Source organism: Bos mutus, chromosome 28 (genome assembly GCF_027580195.1).
Source record: "Bos mutus isolate GX-2022 chromosome 28, NWIPB_WYAK_1.1, whole genome shotgun sequence".
Classification (NCBI taxonomy): Eukaryota; Metazoa; Chordata; class Mammalia; order Artiodactyla; family Bovidae; genus Bos; species Bos mutus.
The window spans coordinates 32,584,775-32,601,813 of record NC_091644.1 but is presented as its reverse complement, the minus strand read 5'-3'; the positions used below and the strand labels follow the sequence as shown (position 1 = coordinate 32,601,813).

The window sequence follows — 17,039 nt, the reverse complement described above, 5'->3', positions numbered from 1 at the left end:
TGGGATTTCTTTGGAAGGAATGATGCTAAAGGTCAAAGTCCAGTACTTTGGCCACCTCATGCAAAGAGTTGACTCATTGGAAAAGACCCTGATGCTGGGAGGGATTGGGGGCAAGAGGAGGAGGGGACAACAGAGGATGAGATGGCTGGATAACATCACTAACTCAGTGGACGTGAGTTTCAGTGAACTCCAGGAGTTGGTGATGGACAGGGAGGCCTGGCGTGCTGTGATTCATGGGGTCACAAAGAGTCGGACACGACTGAGCAACTGATCTGATCTGAACATCTTTCTTACTCACATTCTTTTGCCTTAGACACAGAGGCCTTGTAGGCAGCAGTAAGTCTTGTTCAAGGACATACCTTTTTTGAGCTCAGAATGTGTGTTATGGGAGGTCTGGGTCCACAGCCTTGAGCTCTGGGTTAACCCTTCTTTCTGGCTAGTCTTGTGCTGATGTCATCCCAGGATGTATGTTATGGGAAATGGTCTGGGCAAAATTTTCACAGCCTTGAGATATTTTTTTCTATTCTCAGCAGCTGGCAGAAAAGTATATAATTTCCTGCTTAAAACTAGCAAGGCAGATCATCTTTCTACCCCCGTCTGATTTCTATGTAAGAAGCTTTTTTCTGCCAGTATCACTTTAACTAAATTTATAATACACAAAGCTCTGAGTGAGTGAGACTGTCTTTGGTCCCAGAGTTAAATCTTCTCCTTCAGAGGCAACGAATGTGGTAGAACACTAAGTTTTTATCTATCATCTTGGAGGCTCACTCGGGATCCTAAGACAAGGTGTAAGCTATCATCATGGGGGCTGAGCATAAAGCTTCCATCTTGGGGGCTCATCCGGGATCCCAAGATAAGCTAAAGCTTTCAGTAATGAAGAAGAGTTCTTGTTGCTTGACATCCTTGCCAGAGTTTGTTGTCAATGTTTTGAATTATGGCCATTCTAATATATGTCCAGTGTAGTTTGAGAATAGTTTGAATTTACAATTCCCTTATGATACATTTGTTGAGGGTCTTTTCATATGGCTATCTGCCATCTTTATGTCTCCTTTAGTGAGGTATCTATACAGGTCTTTGGCCAATTTTTAAATAGGGTTTCTTGATTTCTTATTCTTGAGTTTTAAGAGTTATTTGTATATTTTGGATAACAGTCCTTTATCAGATATGCCTTTTGCAAATATGTTCTCCCACTCTGTGACTTGTGTTCTCTATCTCTTGAGATACCTCTTGAAAATTTTTTATACTCGTTGCCCTGGAATTTGAAATATACATGTACAACTAATTCAAGTCCACTTTCAGACAACACTGTATCACTTCACAGGTGGTGCAGGTACCGTATAACAGAGTATTCCCAATTCTTCTCTCCAACCCTTTATAATATTGTAGCCATTCACTTCATTTACACAAATCTATAATTACTGAGACTACTGGTACTAGTATTAAGTTGAACAAATTTTTATTTGTTAGATTAATTAATAAGAAACATGGAAGACAATATTTGGCCTTTAATAATTCCTGTTCATATCTTCCATTCCTTACACAGCACAGGTAGAGCTTTCTAATACCATTTTCCTTCTCTCTAAAGAATCCTAATAACATGTTTTACAAGGTTTACTGGTGAAAAATGCCTTCAATTTTGTTTACTTGAGAAAGTTTTTATTTCTTATTTACTTTTGAAGGACAGTTTCACTGGATATAGAAATCTAGATTTTTAAATATTTAAATCTTTAAATATTTTGCTCCACTCTCACATGCATAGTTTTTGAAGAACAATGTAATTTTTATCCCTACTCCTCTATAGCTATATTTTTCTCTAGCTTATTTCTTCTTTACCTTTTATTTTTCTGTAGTTTGAATATGAGATACCTATGTGTAGATTTTCCCCCCATATTTATCCTGCTTGGTGTTCCCTGAGCTTCCTGGATCTGTGGTTTTATATTTCTTTTGCTCCTTTCTCTCATTCTTCTCCTGATATTCCCATTAAAATGTGTTAATTTTTGTAAGTGTTCCACAGTTCTTCAAAATTGTGTTCCTTTATTCTTTTTATTATCCTTTTTCTAATTTTTAGTGTGGCAAGTTTCTATTGACATCACTGAGATCAGATTCTTTCCCTGTTATGCTCAGCATACTGCTTCATTCTTCCTGCTTGATTTTGATTTCTAGCATTTCCCTTTTATTCTTTATTATCATTTCCATTCCTTTTGTCCACATTTTCCAGCAGAGCTCTTAATATATTAATCATAATTATTTTAAATTTCTGTCCAAAATCTTTTCCATATCTGAACCAGGTTCTGAAACATGCTTTGCCTTTTGAACCTTTTTTCTTTCCTTTTAGCATGCTTTGTAATTTTTTGCTCAAAAGCAAGAAATTATGTATTCAATTAAAGGAATTGATATAATACACTTTTAATGTGAGGTTTGATTTTATGTGGCTATGAGGTAGGCTCTGTTTACTGTTTGTTATAGCTGTGCATCAGAGGCTAAAATTCCCTCTAGTGTCTTTTTGTCTCTCTCTTCTGTTGTCCTTATGTTTCCTTAGAGACTCCTTCTTAAATAAGATCTTAGGCTTGCAGTTCTTTCAGCTGTTGGTATTTTAGCTTCTTTTAGCTTTTAGTTCTTTCAGTTTCTTGGTATTCTATAGGAAGTTAATTGATACGGTGATAAGGTATTAGAGGAAGGAAGTGTTTATAGTTCTATGATTAGGTCTCAGTCTTTTAGTGAGCACGTGTGCCTATGATGTCACCTTAATAAGAGTTGCTCAATTTGGTTCTCCCCTGCCACACTTAGGTGAGATGGTAAGTTTAGAGGAGTCTGGGATGAGTCTCTTCTCTCAGGTTAGGCTCTGGTTTAACAGTTTATCTTGAAGTCAGGCCTTGTTAAGGAGAAAATGGTTTGCCCTAATTAAAGGCATATTTTAAATGGTTACTTTTCCCTTCTCCCTGCCAGAAGCACAAAGGGATTTTTCCATGATTTTCACAGTGAGAATTTGGTCATGTTCTTGGAGGACAAACTGATCAAAGACTGCCTCCCCTCGGAATTTTTAACTCTCAACTTAGCCTACAATTCATTAATTACAGGAATGCTGCTGTAAAGTAGTGGCTCCAGATGTGGGCTTCTCCTCCTGGGCTTCTGTCCTGTGGCTTCAATATTCTGACTAACCTAAAAAAAAAATTGTTCATTTTTCAATGCTTGTTCAGTTTGTTTTTTTTTCTTGTTGTGAACATGCAGCTGCTGCTAAGTCACTTCACTCATGTCCAATTCTGTGCGACCCCATAGATGGCAGCCCACCAAGCTCCTCTGCCCTTGGAATTCTCCAGGCACGACCACTGGAGTGGGTTGTCATTTCCTTCTCCAACGTATGCATACATGCATGCTAAGTCACTTCAGTCATGTCCGACTCTGTGCGACCCCATAGACGGCAGCCCACCAAGCTCCTCTGCCCTTGGAATTCTCCAGGCACGACCACTGGAGTGGGTTGTCATCTCCTTCTCCAATGCATGCGTGCATGCTAAGTCGCTTCAGTCATGTCCGACTCTGTGCGACACTATGGACAGCAGCCCACCAGGCTCTTCTGTCCACAGGATTCTCTAGGCAAGAATACTGGAGTGGGTTGCCATTTCCTTCTCCAGTTGTGAACATGAGAAATGTACCATATATGGGGTATCATATACTAGGAATAATGTAGTGAGTTGTATCATATCCTGGGTAGCTTATAAACAGCAGAAACTTACTTCTCACAGCTCCAGAGACTGGATGGTTGAGATTAGGGTGCCAGCATAGTAGAGTTCTGAAGACAGCCTGCTTCTGAGATAGAAACTACACACTTGTCATTATATCCTCATGTAGCAGAGACCAGAGAAAAGAGAACAAGCTCTCTGGTAACTCTTAAAAGATACTAATCCCATTGTACCTAGAAGGTACAATAGGAGGCTCCATCCTCATGAACTCATCTAATGCTGATTAATTCCCAAAGGTCCTACTTGCTAACACCATCACACTTGGGGTAGAGTTTCCACAAATGAATTTGGGATTGGGGACAAACATTCAGTCTATAACAACCAGACTAAAAGAAACTCACCTCTCATTTTAAGCTTATAATGTAGGTATGACAACAATAACAAAACGGACAGTGCCAGGTAGCTGGAAATGGACTTTTATATTTGCAAAGTTTCTATATTTTATGAGAAATGGTACATTATTAACTCTAAATAGATGGTGAAAAGTTGATGTATATTGTAACTGATAGAGAAATTACTATATACATAATGCAAAAGAGATACATGGAACAACAGACTGGTTCCAAATAGGAAAAGGAGTACATGAAGGCTATATATTGTCACCCTGCTTATTTAAATTATATGCAGAGTACATCATGAGAAACACTGGGCTGGAGGAAGCACAAGCTGGAATCAAGATTGCTGGGAGAAATCAATAACCTCAGATATGCAGATGACACCACCCTTATGGCAGAAAGTGAAGAAGAACTAAAGAGCCTCTTGATGAAAGTGAAAGAGGAGAATGAAAAAGTTGGCTTAAAGCTCAACATTCAGAAAACTAAGATCATGGTATCCAGTCCCATCCCTTCATGGTAAATAGATGGGGAAACAGTGGAAACAGTGTCAGACTTTATTTTTCTGGGCTCCAAAATCACTGCAGATGGAGATTGCAGCCATGAAATTAAAAGACGCTTACTCCTTGGAAGGAAAGTTATGACCGACCTAGACAGAATATTAAAAAGCAGACACATCACTTTGCTGACAAAGGTCTGTATACTCTAAGCTATGGTTTTTCCAATAGTCATGTATGGATGTGAGAGCTGGACCATAAATAAGGCTGAGCACCGAAGAATTGATGCTTTTGAACTGTGGTGTTGGAGAAGACTCTGGAGAGTCCCTTGGACTGCAAGGAGATCACACCAGTCCATTCTAAAGGAGATCAGTCCTGGGTGTTCATTGGAAGGACTGATGTTGAAGCTGAAACTCCAATATTTTGGCCACCTCATGTGAAGAGCTGACTCATTTGAAAAGACACTGATACTAGGAAAGATTGAGGGCAGGAGGAGAAGGGGACTTCAGAGGATAAGATGGTTGAATGGCATCACTGACTCAATGGACATGGGTTTGGGTGGACTCCAGGAGTTGGTGATGGACAAGGAGGCCTGGCATGCTGCGGTTCATGGGGTCACAAAGAGTCAGACATGACTGAGTGACTGAACTGAACTGAGATATACATAAACAGTCAATAGATAAAGTGGAATTTTAAAAATATTCAAATTTAACAGGAAAAGAAACCATGAGCAAAGTGAAAAGACAACCTAAAGAATGGGGGGAAAAATATTTGTAAATGATGTGACCAACAAGGGCTTAATTTCTAAAATATATTAATACAAACAGCTCATACAACTTAACAACACCAACAACAAAAACAAACCCAACTGAAAAATGGGCAGAAAATCCAAAGAGACATTTCTCCAAAGAAGACATACAGATGGCCAAAGACATATGAGAAGATGCTCAACATCATTAATTATTCAGTTCAGTTCAGTTCAGTCGCTCAGTCACGTCCGACTCTTTGGGACCCCATGAATTGCAGCACCCCAGGCCTCCCTGTCCATCACCAACCCCCAGAGTTCACTCAAACTCACGTCCAACGAGTTGGTGATGCCATCCAGCCATCTCATCCTGTCATCCTCTTCTCCTCCTGCCCCCAATCCCTCCCAGCATCAGAGTCTTTTCCAATGGGTCAACTCTTCGCATGAGGTAGCCAAAGTATTGGAGTTTCAGCTGTAGCATCATTCCTTCCAAAGAGCACCCAGGAGTGATCTCCTTTAGAATGGACTGGTTGGATCTCCTTGCAGTCCAAGGGACTCTCAAGAGTCTTCTCCAACACCACAGTTCAAAAGCATCTATTCTTCGGCGCTCAGCTTTCTTCACAGTCCAACTCTCACATCCATACATGGCCGCTGGAAAAACCATGGCCTTGACTAGACAGACCTTTGTTGGCAAAGTAATGTCTCTGCTTTTGAATATGCTATCTAGGTTGGTGATAACTTTCCTTCCAAGGAGTAGGCATCTTTTAATTTCATGGCTGCAATCACCATCTGCAGTTATTTTGAAGCACCAAAAAATAAAGTCTGACACTGTTTCCACTGTTTCCCCATCTATTTGCCATGAAGTGATGGGACCAGATGCCATGATCTTCGTTTTCTGAATGTTGAGCTTTAAGCCAACTTTTTCACTCTCCTCTTTCACCTTCATCAAGAGGCTTTTTAGTTCCTTTTCACTTTCTGCCATAAGGGTGGTGTCTTCTGCATATCTGAGGTTATTGATATTTCTCCCGGCAATCTTGATTCCAGCTTGTGTTTCTTCCAGTCCAGCGTTTCTCATGATGTACTCTGCGTATAAGTTAAATAAGAAGGGTGACAATATACAGCTTTGTCGTACTCCTTTTCCTATTTGAAACCAGTCTGTTGTTCCATGTCCAGTTCTAACTATTGCTTCCTGACCTGCATATAGGTTTCTCAAGAGGCAGGTCAGGGGGTCTGGTATTCCCATCTCTTTCAGAATTTAATGGGAAATAGCTGTGGAGTATATGGCAACAGAAAACAATTTTAAATAAAATGGGCCCGGCCGGAGTGTCCCTCCGCACCCCTCCCACAGCCACCGGCTCTGCAACCAGGGCAGACCAGCCCAGAGTCCAGCGACCGCGGTGGAAAACAACCTGGGGAGGCGACAGAGGGCCGGGGATGCGTGAGAGGCCTGGTCCTTGGGTGGCGTTGCCTGATGATGCCACCACCGCCGCCTACCGGCTGCATTCTCTCTCCTCAGCCGGTGCCTGTGGGATGGGTGGCCAGGCGCCAGCCTCACCCCCAGCCTCATCTCCAGGGCTAGCCCAGCAGCTCGGCCCCGTGCAGAGTCCGGGCCATCCACTGAGACTGCGGCCCAGTTCTGCGCTAGGAGCTCACCCTCTGGTGACTCCCCCAGCCTGGCCACCGCTGGCCCTCTCCCTGCCCAGAGGCGGGGGCATGCAGGCGCAGCAGCTGCTCTGAGTGTTTAGCTGAAAAGAACACGCCCAAGTTGGGGCTGCTGGTGTCTGCGTTGAAAAAATGTTCAGGGGCAAGTTCATCCTACTGTTGAGTCTAGTGATGATGCTCTTCAGTATGCTGAAGAATTAACTTAGCAATTAAATATGCAATGTCAAGCTCAGCCCCTAAGTTCTTCAGATGTAGAGGAACATGTTCAAAAAAGTTTCCCTCATCCAGTTGATACATGGGCAATAGTTGATGCCCAGTCGGCTACTGAAAAGAGGAACCAAAGAAATTTTTTTCTCTCTCCCCGTAGAAAAAAATTCATCTTTTGTTAAAGGAGGTCCTAGATTATAAAACTGACCACCAGGTTTTATAATCTAGTAGTAGTGTTATAATTCAGTTCTGCAGACACTTTAAAAGTTGGTGCAAAATATACAGCATTATGAAATTACAAAACAAGATATTAAAGTGGCAATATATGTTGATAAATTATTGATGGATATGGTTCATCAAGATGTAGAAGATATATTATCTTTAACTGGTGAAAGAGCCTTCCACCTCAGGAGAGCAATGTTATTATCATTTTGTAAAAGCATTTATGGCAGAAATTTGACATACATAAGGGAAGTTAAATTATAAATGATTTTAGAGAGCGCTTTGTCATTAATACAAAACTGTTTTTCAGCTAATGTAGAAAATACATTTGGTCATATAGTGGATATACATGAACCTCGTGGAGAGTTACTGGGCCATATAGAAGATACTGTAGAAATGACAGATGAAGGCAGTCACCATCCATTAGCAGGAAGCTGCTTTGAAGGCAGCAGAGGAACTGGCATTTGGTCCATTTGAATCATACGCTCGAGATATTCTATTACCTAGTTTTCGTGACCATTCCTTAGTCAGTTATCCAAGCCTGGAGTGGCACTCCTGTTGTTTTTCAGCCGCTAAGTCATGTCCAACTCTTTGCAACCTCATGGACTGCAGCACGCCAGACTTCCCTGTCCTTCACCATCTCCTTGAGTTTGCTCAAATTCACGTCCATTGAGTCAGTGATGCCATCCAACCATCTTCTTCTTGCCCTCAGTCTTCTCAGTCAATAGGCAAAGGTTTCAAAGAAGCTGTTCAATATGTTTTACCCAGGCTACTTCTAGCCCATTTACCACTGTCTACATTACTTCAAACTTCTGAAGCAGTAAGAAGAGTAAAGAACAAGACAAGGAATGTTTGAAACAAGAAATAACAGCTGTGCTTAATGTTCATGGTGGTATAGGAAAAAAATATGTTCTAAAAGCCTTGCAAAATGTAGACTGGGTGAATCTGCATGTTGGATTTATAGTCACCAAATGAAGGGGAAACAACTAGCAATCAAGAAAATGAACGAGATTCAGAAGAATATTGATGGTTGGGAGGAAAAGACACTGGACAGTGCTGCAATGAATTTGCAATGGAAAGAACTCTTATACATGTAGGAGAAACATTAAAGAAACATATTTCTCTTTGATGGCTCAATGATTTGCTGTAAATCAAATCATGGGTAGCTAAAACTTCCTGGTGCTAGCAATGCAGAATATCACCTTAAAGAAAAGTTTTTTATGAGAAAGGTACAGATTAATGACAAAGATGACACTAGTGAGTACAAGCATACTTCTGAAATAATTTAAAAGTCGTAAATAGTGTTATGTTTTCTGCCAAGTCAGATGAAGAGAAAAACAGTTGGATGGCAGCATTGATATCTTTATCATATCAGAGGACACTGGAAAGGATGGTTGATGTGACAATACTTTAGGATGAAAAGCAGCAGATGAGACTCCCTAGTGCTGATGTTTATAGATTTGTAGAGCCTGACTCTGAAGAAAATATCATATTTGAAGAAAACGTGTAGCCCAAAGCTGGAATTCCAGTCATCAAAGCAGGAATTGTTATTAAACTTACAGAGAGGCTCACATACCATATATACATGGATCCCAATTTTGTTCAGGCATTTCTTACAACATATAGATCCTTTTGTAAATCTTAAGAACTACTGAGTCTTTTAATAGAAAGGTTTGAAATTCCAGAGTCTGAGCCAACAGAACCTGATTGCATAGCTTTAGAGAAGGTTAGCCCTTGAGTGCAGAACTCAAAAAGGTTTAGAAAAATATATATACAGCCTGTGCAGGTGTAAGCATTAAATGTATGTTGGCACTGAGTAGTGCACCACTATGATTTTGAAAGAGATTCAGATCGTTTGCAGCTAATGGAGAAATTTCTTGGAACAGTAAGAGGTAAAACAATGAAAAAATGGGTTGAATCCATCACTAAAATAATCAAAAGGAAAAGAACTGAATTGCAAGAGACAATGGACCAGGTCATAATATTACATTTCAGAGTTCACCTCCCACGGATGAATGGCATATAAGCAGACCTGGTGGAAAGAGAGAATTTTGACCACATAGAGACTTTTGACCTGCTCTCCTTAAACCAACAGAAATTGCTCGACAGCTCACTCTATTTGAATCAGATTTATATCGAGCTGTACGGTCATCAGAATTAGTTGACAGTATGTGGGCAAAAGAAAACAAAGAGATTAATTCTCCTACCCTTCTGAAAATGATCCAGCATACCACGAATTTCACTCTGTGGTTTGAGAAATGTAGAGACTGAAAACTTAGAAGAAAAAGTAGCTGTGGTGAGCTGAATAATTGAGATTCTGCAAGTCTTTCAAGAGCTGAACAACGTCAATGGTGTCCTTGAGGTTGGCTGTGCTATTAAATTACCTGTTTACAGACTAGACCACATGTTTGAGCAAATAGAAAGCTGCCAAAGGAAAATTTCAGAAACAGCTCATGAACTACGTGAAGATCACTGTAAGAAATATTTGAGGGGAAAAAAAAGAGAAATATTTGGCAAAACTCAGGTCTATTAATCCACCATATGTGCCTTTCTTTGGAATTTATCTAACTATTATCTTGAAAACAGAAGAAGGCAGTCCTGAGGTCCTAAAAAGGCATGGAAAAGAGCTTATAAACTTTAGTAAAGGGAAGAACATTGCAGAAAATTGCAGGTGAAATCCAGAAATACCAAAATCAGTGTTACTGTTTACGACTAAAATCAGGTATCAAAAAGTTCTTTGAAAACTTCAATCCAATGGGAAACAGCATGGAAAAAGAATTTAAAGACTATTTTTCAACAAATACCTAGAAACATAACCATGAAACCCTAAGCCTCTCCCAAGATTTCCAAAAGAATATAGCCATTCACTAAAATCTCCCAGTATTTGTCCATTAAATCCAAGACCAGGTACTATGAGACATCCCACACCTCCGCAGCAAGAGCCAAGGAAAAACAGTTAAAGTAGAACCCCTGAAATTGAAACAGAAAATATAGCATCTGCACCAAATTCTCCAAGAACACCATTAGCACCTCCTGCTTCTGGTGCTTCCAGTACCACAGATGTTTGCAGCATACCTGACTCTGACCATTCAAGCCCTTTCATTCAAGATCTGCTTCAGTATCATCTATAAGTTTAACCAAGAGCACTGATGAAGTGCCGGTCCCTACCCTCCTGTTCCTCCGCTAAGATGACAAGAATCTGCTCCAACAGAATCTTCACCATCAAAGATGATGTCTAAGCATTTGGACAGCCACCCAGCAATTCCTCCGGGGTAACCCACGCCAAAAGCTTATTCACCACAATATTCAGTATCAGACCAGACCTCTATTTCAGGCCCTCCTGAAAGCTCTCCCTTGTTACCTCCATGAGAACCCATGAGGACATCTGATGTTTTCTTAAACTCACCACTATACCTCCAACCTCCCACTTTGGGGAAAAAAGTGACCATAGTAATGTCTTTGTCCCAAAGTGCCCTTTCCCCTTTACACCACCTCCTCCTCAAATACCTTCTCCACATGGCACAAGAAGGCATCTGCCATCACCACCGACACAAGAAGTAGACCTGCATTCCACTGCTGGGTCACCTGTTTCTTGATGACAAAGCACTTCTCAACATATTCCCTAAACTCCCTCCAAAATCTTACAAAAGGCAGCACACATCCATCCATGCACAGAGATGGACTACCACTCTTGGAGAATGCCCATTTTTCCCGAGTTCCTCTGTACCAGGATGTAGGTTTTCTTGGCCCCAAATCCATTGCTGGTGGTGGATGCACTGAATGTGCCAGCACTGAGGGCTTAAAATGAGAACTCCAAACACTAATGACTCTACTTCAAGATGCAGTATAAGACAATAAATTTTAACCTAGATGTAATTACAAAATGGAAATGGTATCTGTTTAAAATACAGAAAGACTTATCTAGAGGAACTGGACAACAGATTGCACTTGAAAATCAAGAAAAGGGACCTTTTTCCAGCCAATAAGCAGAAGTTCTCTTTTTGTGAGGTGATCTTTATCATTAAAGGGGTAGAAAACACAGTCTAGTGTCCAGCAGGCCCACAGGATGACAGCTTTTGTAATTCAAAATATTAGGCACTTTTAAAAAATAAATCTTAAACAGGGATCTTCAAATCCTCCTTTGTTTTTCTTTGCTTTTACTTGTCCTCCTTTAGAATATTTTCTTCAAAATCATTCAGAGGACTGTGAGAAAAGGATGTGGTACCTGACATTACTGGAATCAAGGCCCAGCACTGTACTGCTGTTCTGCTTACAGATTATTACAGCGAACTGAATGGGTATTGAGGCTTCATCAAAGAAGTACTTCTATTTTTTAAGAATAATTATACCAATTTTATCAGAAGAGACCCTGATGCTGAGAAAGACTGAAGACAGAAGGAGAGGGGATGACAGAAGATGAGATGGTTGGATGGCATCACTGACTTGATGGACATGAGTTTGAGCAAGCTCCGGCAGTTGGTGATGGACACAGAAGCCTGGCATGCTACAGTCCATGGGGTCACAAATAGTTGGACACGACTGAGTAACTGAACTGAACTGATACCAATTTTAAGAACATTCCTCTACTCACCCTCCCTACACAAACAAAATGTGGTGGTCTTGCCTTCAAACAAGAGAAGTTTTATGTCATTAACAATGACAGAAGAACTTTTTAAAATATGTAACTGTCAAGTATATGATTTATATTTAGGAAACTGTTAACTTATGCTAGATTGTCATTTTCTCCCATTCTCAAAAGTTTACTGGTTTTCCATGTTCTGGCTTGTGGCCTCTAACCATACTATGGAAATGCAGTCACCCAGTGTGAAAGGAGCAGTGAACACTTTCATTTTTATTGCTGAGTGGTATTCTATTGTATACATATATTACAATTTATTTATTTATTCATCTATTGTTTCTAGTTTTTGATTAAGAATATAGCTGTAATGAACTTAATGTGCATTTTTGTGTAGACATGTTTTTATATTGATTGGTTAAATATTGAAGAGCAAGATTTCTGGGTTGTTACAGTTATTATATGTAGTGTCAAGCTTTTCTGACATGGTTGTTCCATTTTACATTTCGGTGATCAGTGTGCAGGAGTTGCAGTTGTTCCACAGTTTTGTCAATGCTTCATATTGTCACTTTTTTATATAGCTATTCTAATAGCTATTTTGAAGAAGGCAATGGCACCCCACTCCAGTACTCTTGCTTGGAAAATCCCATGGACGGAAGAGCCTGTTAGGCTGCAGTCCATGGGATTCCTAAGAGTTGGACGTGACTGAGCGACTTCACTTTGACTTTTCACTTTCATGCATTGGAGAAGGAAATGGCAGCCCACTCCAGTGTTCTTGCCTGGAGAATCCCAGGGACGGGGGAGCCTGGTGGGCTGCCGTCTCTGGGGTCGCACAGAGTCAGACAAGACTGAAGCGACTTAGCAATAGCTATTTTATTTAATTGTGGTTTTCATTTGAATATCCCTGATGAATAATAATGTTAGGCATTTTTAACTTATTTATTGGCCACTGCGTATCTTATTTTGTGAAGCATCAGTTCAAATCATTTGCCACTTTTTAGTTTGGGTTCTTTTATTTAAATGAATCCACTAAAGCAAATATACCCACATGTATAAATACCAAAACAACACATTTGAAGACAAAAGCAAGTTGTATAAAACATTCTCACTGATATTACTTGTAAAACAATGTTATTACACATATATACATGCAATGATATATATGCATTATTGTAAAAGTATGACATGTGTGGGATCAATATTAACCAAATTTAGAATCTGTGGAAGATGTAAATGGTTACAGGTTGTAGAATGGACTATGAAAAGCTTCCTGTGAATCTGGATGGGGGCACTGAAGTCATATATACTAGAGTATTCTAGCCAGTACACCAGCTCATTCACACTCAATGTTTCTGGTTACTAAACATAGTAAGAGGAAGCAGAACCAGTCCCAAAGCTACCTCTTGCTGATCCTGGCAATTGTTCTGATGTGGATCTAGTCCATTTTGAGATGCCCCAGAGGTAGGCCTGGGGCTGAACCAAACCATTAGGCAGTACAGTCACCCCTTAGCATCTGCTGGGGATTGGTTCCAGGATATCTCTTTGAATAACAAAATCAGCTGATGCTCAAGTCTTTCACAGTAGGTCCTCCATACCCTCAGGTTCTGCATCTGTGGATTCAACCAACCACAGAACCGCAGATAGGAAAACACAGACATGCAGGAACTGTATTTGCATGAGTAATTACACAGTTGGGGTTCAGATTCATCAAACACATGTAATAACTCATGATGGGGAGGACCATTAGCGACATGTGTTTCTCCAAAAGTAAAATCAGAGACTTAGATTATTCAATGTGTGCTTTTAAAAAAGCTTCACATTCCACAGTTAATATTTTTGTAAATGTCTATTTTCAGTTTTATTTCTATGAAAAAATTTGAAATTACTACACAACATAACATTTAGAATAAGGAAAATTTCTGTCCATATTTCCTAAGTTGATAGACTTCCTTCAAAACAAACTTCAGCTATAATAAAATCTGAATTCTGTTAAAACCGTCACATTCAAAAAATCTTTAAGATTTCAACTTAGTATCAATTTTCTTGTTCAATAAAATGGCATTTTTTAACATAGGCTGGGTTATTGATATCATCCCTATTATATGCCTGACATGCAATAAGTACAACTTGTGTATGAAGGTCTCAAAAAACATATAAGATGTTGACAGTTTCCCCCAGGTGTGGTATATCTATTAGTAGTGGCCAACTTCTGGAAGAAAATTTTCTCACATCTGTTTGATTCATAAGATTATCTCCTACTTAAGTTATTTAATAAGCCTTAATTTATATTTCCACACACTCCCTACATATATTAGTAGGGTTTCTTCCACATGTATTCATTTTAAGTTGTCTTATTAACAATATTCACCACATTCATAGTAATTTCTCCCATGGTAACTCTTTCATTTGTTTTAGAATATGACTTAAGAGTAAAAAATTTACCACTTTACATTAATAAGGGCCATGTCCTGTATGAATTTTCCACAGTACTTCAAGGTATGAATAGCTAGGTACTAAGATTTCTCCCATTGCTATTAATATATTTAATAGATTTTCCCCATGTATGTAATTTTGAATATATCGTGAGAACTGATTTCTTAGAGGTTTTCCCAAATTCAATACATTCATAGGCTTTCTCCCTTATGTGCCTTCTCTGATGTACTTTGAGACCTGAGTTGCAACTGAAGGTTTTCCGACAATGACTACACTCATAGGGTTTTTCCCGTGTGTGTTCTCTGATATTTAGTGAGATCTGACTTATGATAGAAGGGCTTCCCACATTCATTACCCTTATAAGGTTTTTCCCCTGTGTGTATCCTCTGATGTACAATAAGGACTGATTTTTCAGAGAAAGATTTCCCACAATTGTTACATTCATAGGGCTTCTCCCCTGTGTGAGTTCTCTGATGTGATCTGAGGACAGAATTGCAAATGAAGGTTTTCCCACACTGATCACAATAATATAACTTCTCCCCTCTGTGTGTTCTCTTATGTACCGTATAGTCAGGCTTATAGTAAAAGGTTTTCCCAAATTTTTTACACACATAGGGTTTCTCCCCTGTGTGAGTTCTCTGGTGAACTGTAAGATATAAATTTCTAGAGAAGAATTTCCTACATTCCTTACATTCATAGGGTTTCTCACCTGTGTGAGTTCTCTGGTGTTTAGTGAGATCCGACTTATTGTAAAAGGTTTTTCCACATTCATTACACTTGTAAGGTTTCTCCCCAGTATGTATTCTCTGATGTACCGTGAGGACTGATTTCTCAGAGAATGATTTCCCACATTCATTACATTCATAGGGTTTCTCCTTGTGTGTGTTCTCTGGTGTACTTTTAGGCCTGAATTGCGACTGAAGGTTTTCCCACACTCATTACATTAATAGGGTTTCCCCCCTATGTGAGTTTTATGGTGTTTGGTGACATATGACTTATGACAAAAGGTTTTCCCACATACCTTACATTCATATGGTTTCTCACCTGTGTGAGTTCTCTGATGTATTGTAAGGTATGAATTCCTGAAGAATTTCCCACACTGATTACACTTACAGAATTTCTCACCTGTGTGTGTTTTCTGATGTATTGTGAGAACTGAGTTGCTTATGAAGGTTTTCCCGCATTGACTACATTCATAGGTTTCTCCCCTGTGTGAATTCTCTGGTGTATTGTGAGATATGGCTTATGGTAGAAGCTTTTTCCACATTCTTTACATTCATAAGGTTTCTCTCCTGTGTGAGTTCTCTGATGAATTATGAGGTATGAATTCCTAGAGAAGGATTTTCAACATACATTACATTCATAGGGTTTCTCTCCAGTGTGGATTCGCTGATGTAAAGTGAGAAGGAATTTCCTAGAGAAGCATTTCCCACATTCATTACATTCAAAATGTTTCTCTCCTGTATGTACTCTCTGCTGTTTGGTGAGTTTTGACTTTTCACAGAATGCTTTTTCACATTCATTATATTCATAGACCTTGTCTCCTATGCACGTTTTCTGGGTTACATTAAGAACTGACTTCCAGAAAGGTTCCCCCAGGTTATTACGTTCAAATGTTCTTTCTCCTGTGTCAAGAAAGTTTGATCTGCTGAAATTATCTACTGTCATTATGTTCGTAATCTTTCAGCTTCAAATGTCTCAAGAGAGGTACCTTTTCAAAGGTTTTACCATATTCATTAAACTCATAAAGACTTTCCCTTATCTTATTGACCATGAGAACTGAATAATTACAGAATGTTTTGTCACATTCATTATGTTCACAAGGACCTTGTATTTTGTGAGCTTGTTTATATGTGATGAAACTGTCTTCTCACAGAAATCTTCACCACATTCTTTATACTCAAAAGACTGCTCTACATGTTTAATTTTCTCATATGGAAAGAAGTCTTCATTTTCACTGACATACTTTCTATTCTGAATTAATTCATAAGGTTTCTCTCTTACATGAGCTTTTCATGGTTAACATGAAGGAATAATTTTTCATATGCACTGAGATCATCAAACTTCTTTCTTAAATAGTTTTTCTCAATAATTAATTCTGAAATATATTTCAAACTCATCCCACTTGTGTCACATTTACAGGGTATTTTTATGAAAGGAACTGGGTATGTGCTGAAATTAAACATTTTTCCTAATACATTACCTCTCTATATAGTCAAGTGTTTTGTCGTTGATAAATGGAGCTTGCCAGAAATCTCTGTCGTGCATTTCCTGACTCTGTTCCAGCCGATTAACAATCCTGCAGACTGCTAGAAATAAGCAAAAAACTGTACATTATTAATTTTATTATAATTATGATAAACTTACCCTTATATACAAATACCCTTTTATATGATTGACTCAGTTTCTTTAAATAAGAGTAATCCAAGATGTCTGTGTGCCCCATTGTTTCAGCTTAGAAGAAAGAAACAAAACTTGACACAGTGGAAATGGGGAATAAAAACTCAGAATAAAGACATCTACATTTGACAATGTTTACATAGGTAAATACTTCAAGACTTACTATAGGGGTTAAAAATAAATAAAAGCACAGTGAATAAAGGAAGACATATTTTGGGGAAAAAAGAC

General features: G+C 39.1%; 2 protein-coding genes and 2 pseudogenes across 2 annotated transcripts in view; 1 reads left to right on the top strand and 3 right to left on the bottom strand.

Annotated features, from left to right (window-relative positions):
* Positions 1-6,745: 6,745 nt before the first annotated feature.
* LOC102282983 (son of sevenless homolog 1-like) lies at positions 6,746-10,533 on the top strand (annotated as a pseudogene).
* A 2,334-nt stretch (positions 10,534-12,867) lies between these two features.
* LOC138986110 (zinc finger protein 25-like) lies at positions 12,868-15,343 on the bottom strand (the record flags this gene model as incomplete). The annotated part of the gene is given in 2 exon segments (XM_070364717.1): positions 12,868-14,698; positions 14,700-15,343. Coding segments are annotated over 2 exon segments (858 nt in total), but the record flags the coding sequence as incomplete, so codon positions are not given.
* On the bottom strand, positions 15,214-16,079 carry LOC102282692 (zinc finger protein 25-like; annotated as a pseudogene).
* A 51-nt stretch (positions 16,080-16,130) lies between these two features.
* LOC138986103 (zinc finger protein 33B-like) overlaps positions 16,131-17,039 on the bottom strand; it is a 52,936-nt gene continuing 52,027 nt past the window's right edge. Inside the window, exon 5 of the mRNA XM_070364695.1 lies at positions 16,131-16,720. Within this exon, the coding sequence (XP_070220796.1) occupies positions 16,611-16,720 (110 nt within the window). The 3' untranslated portion in view covers positions 16,131-16,610. The remainder of the gene's footprint in view (positions 16,721-17,039) is intronic.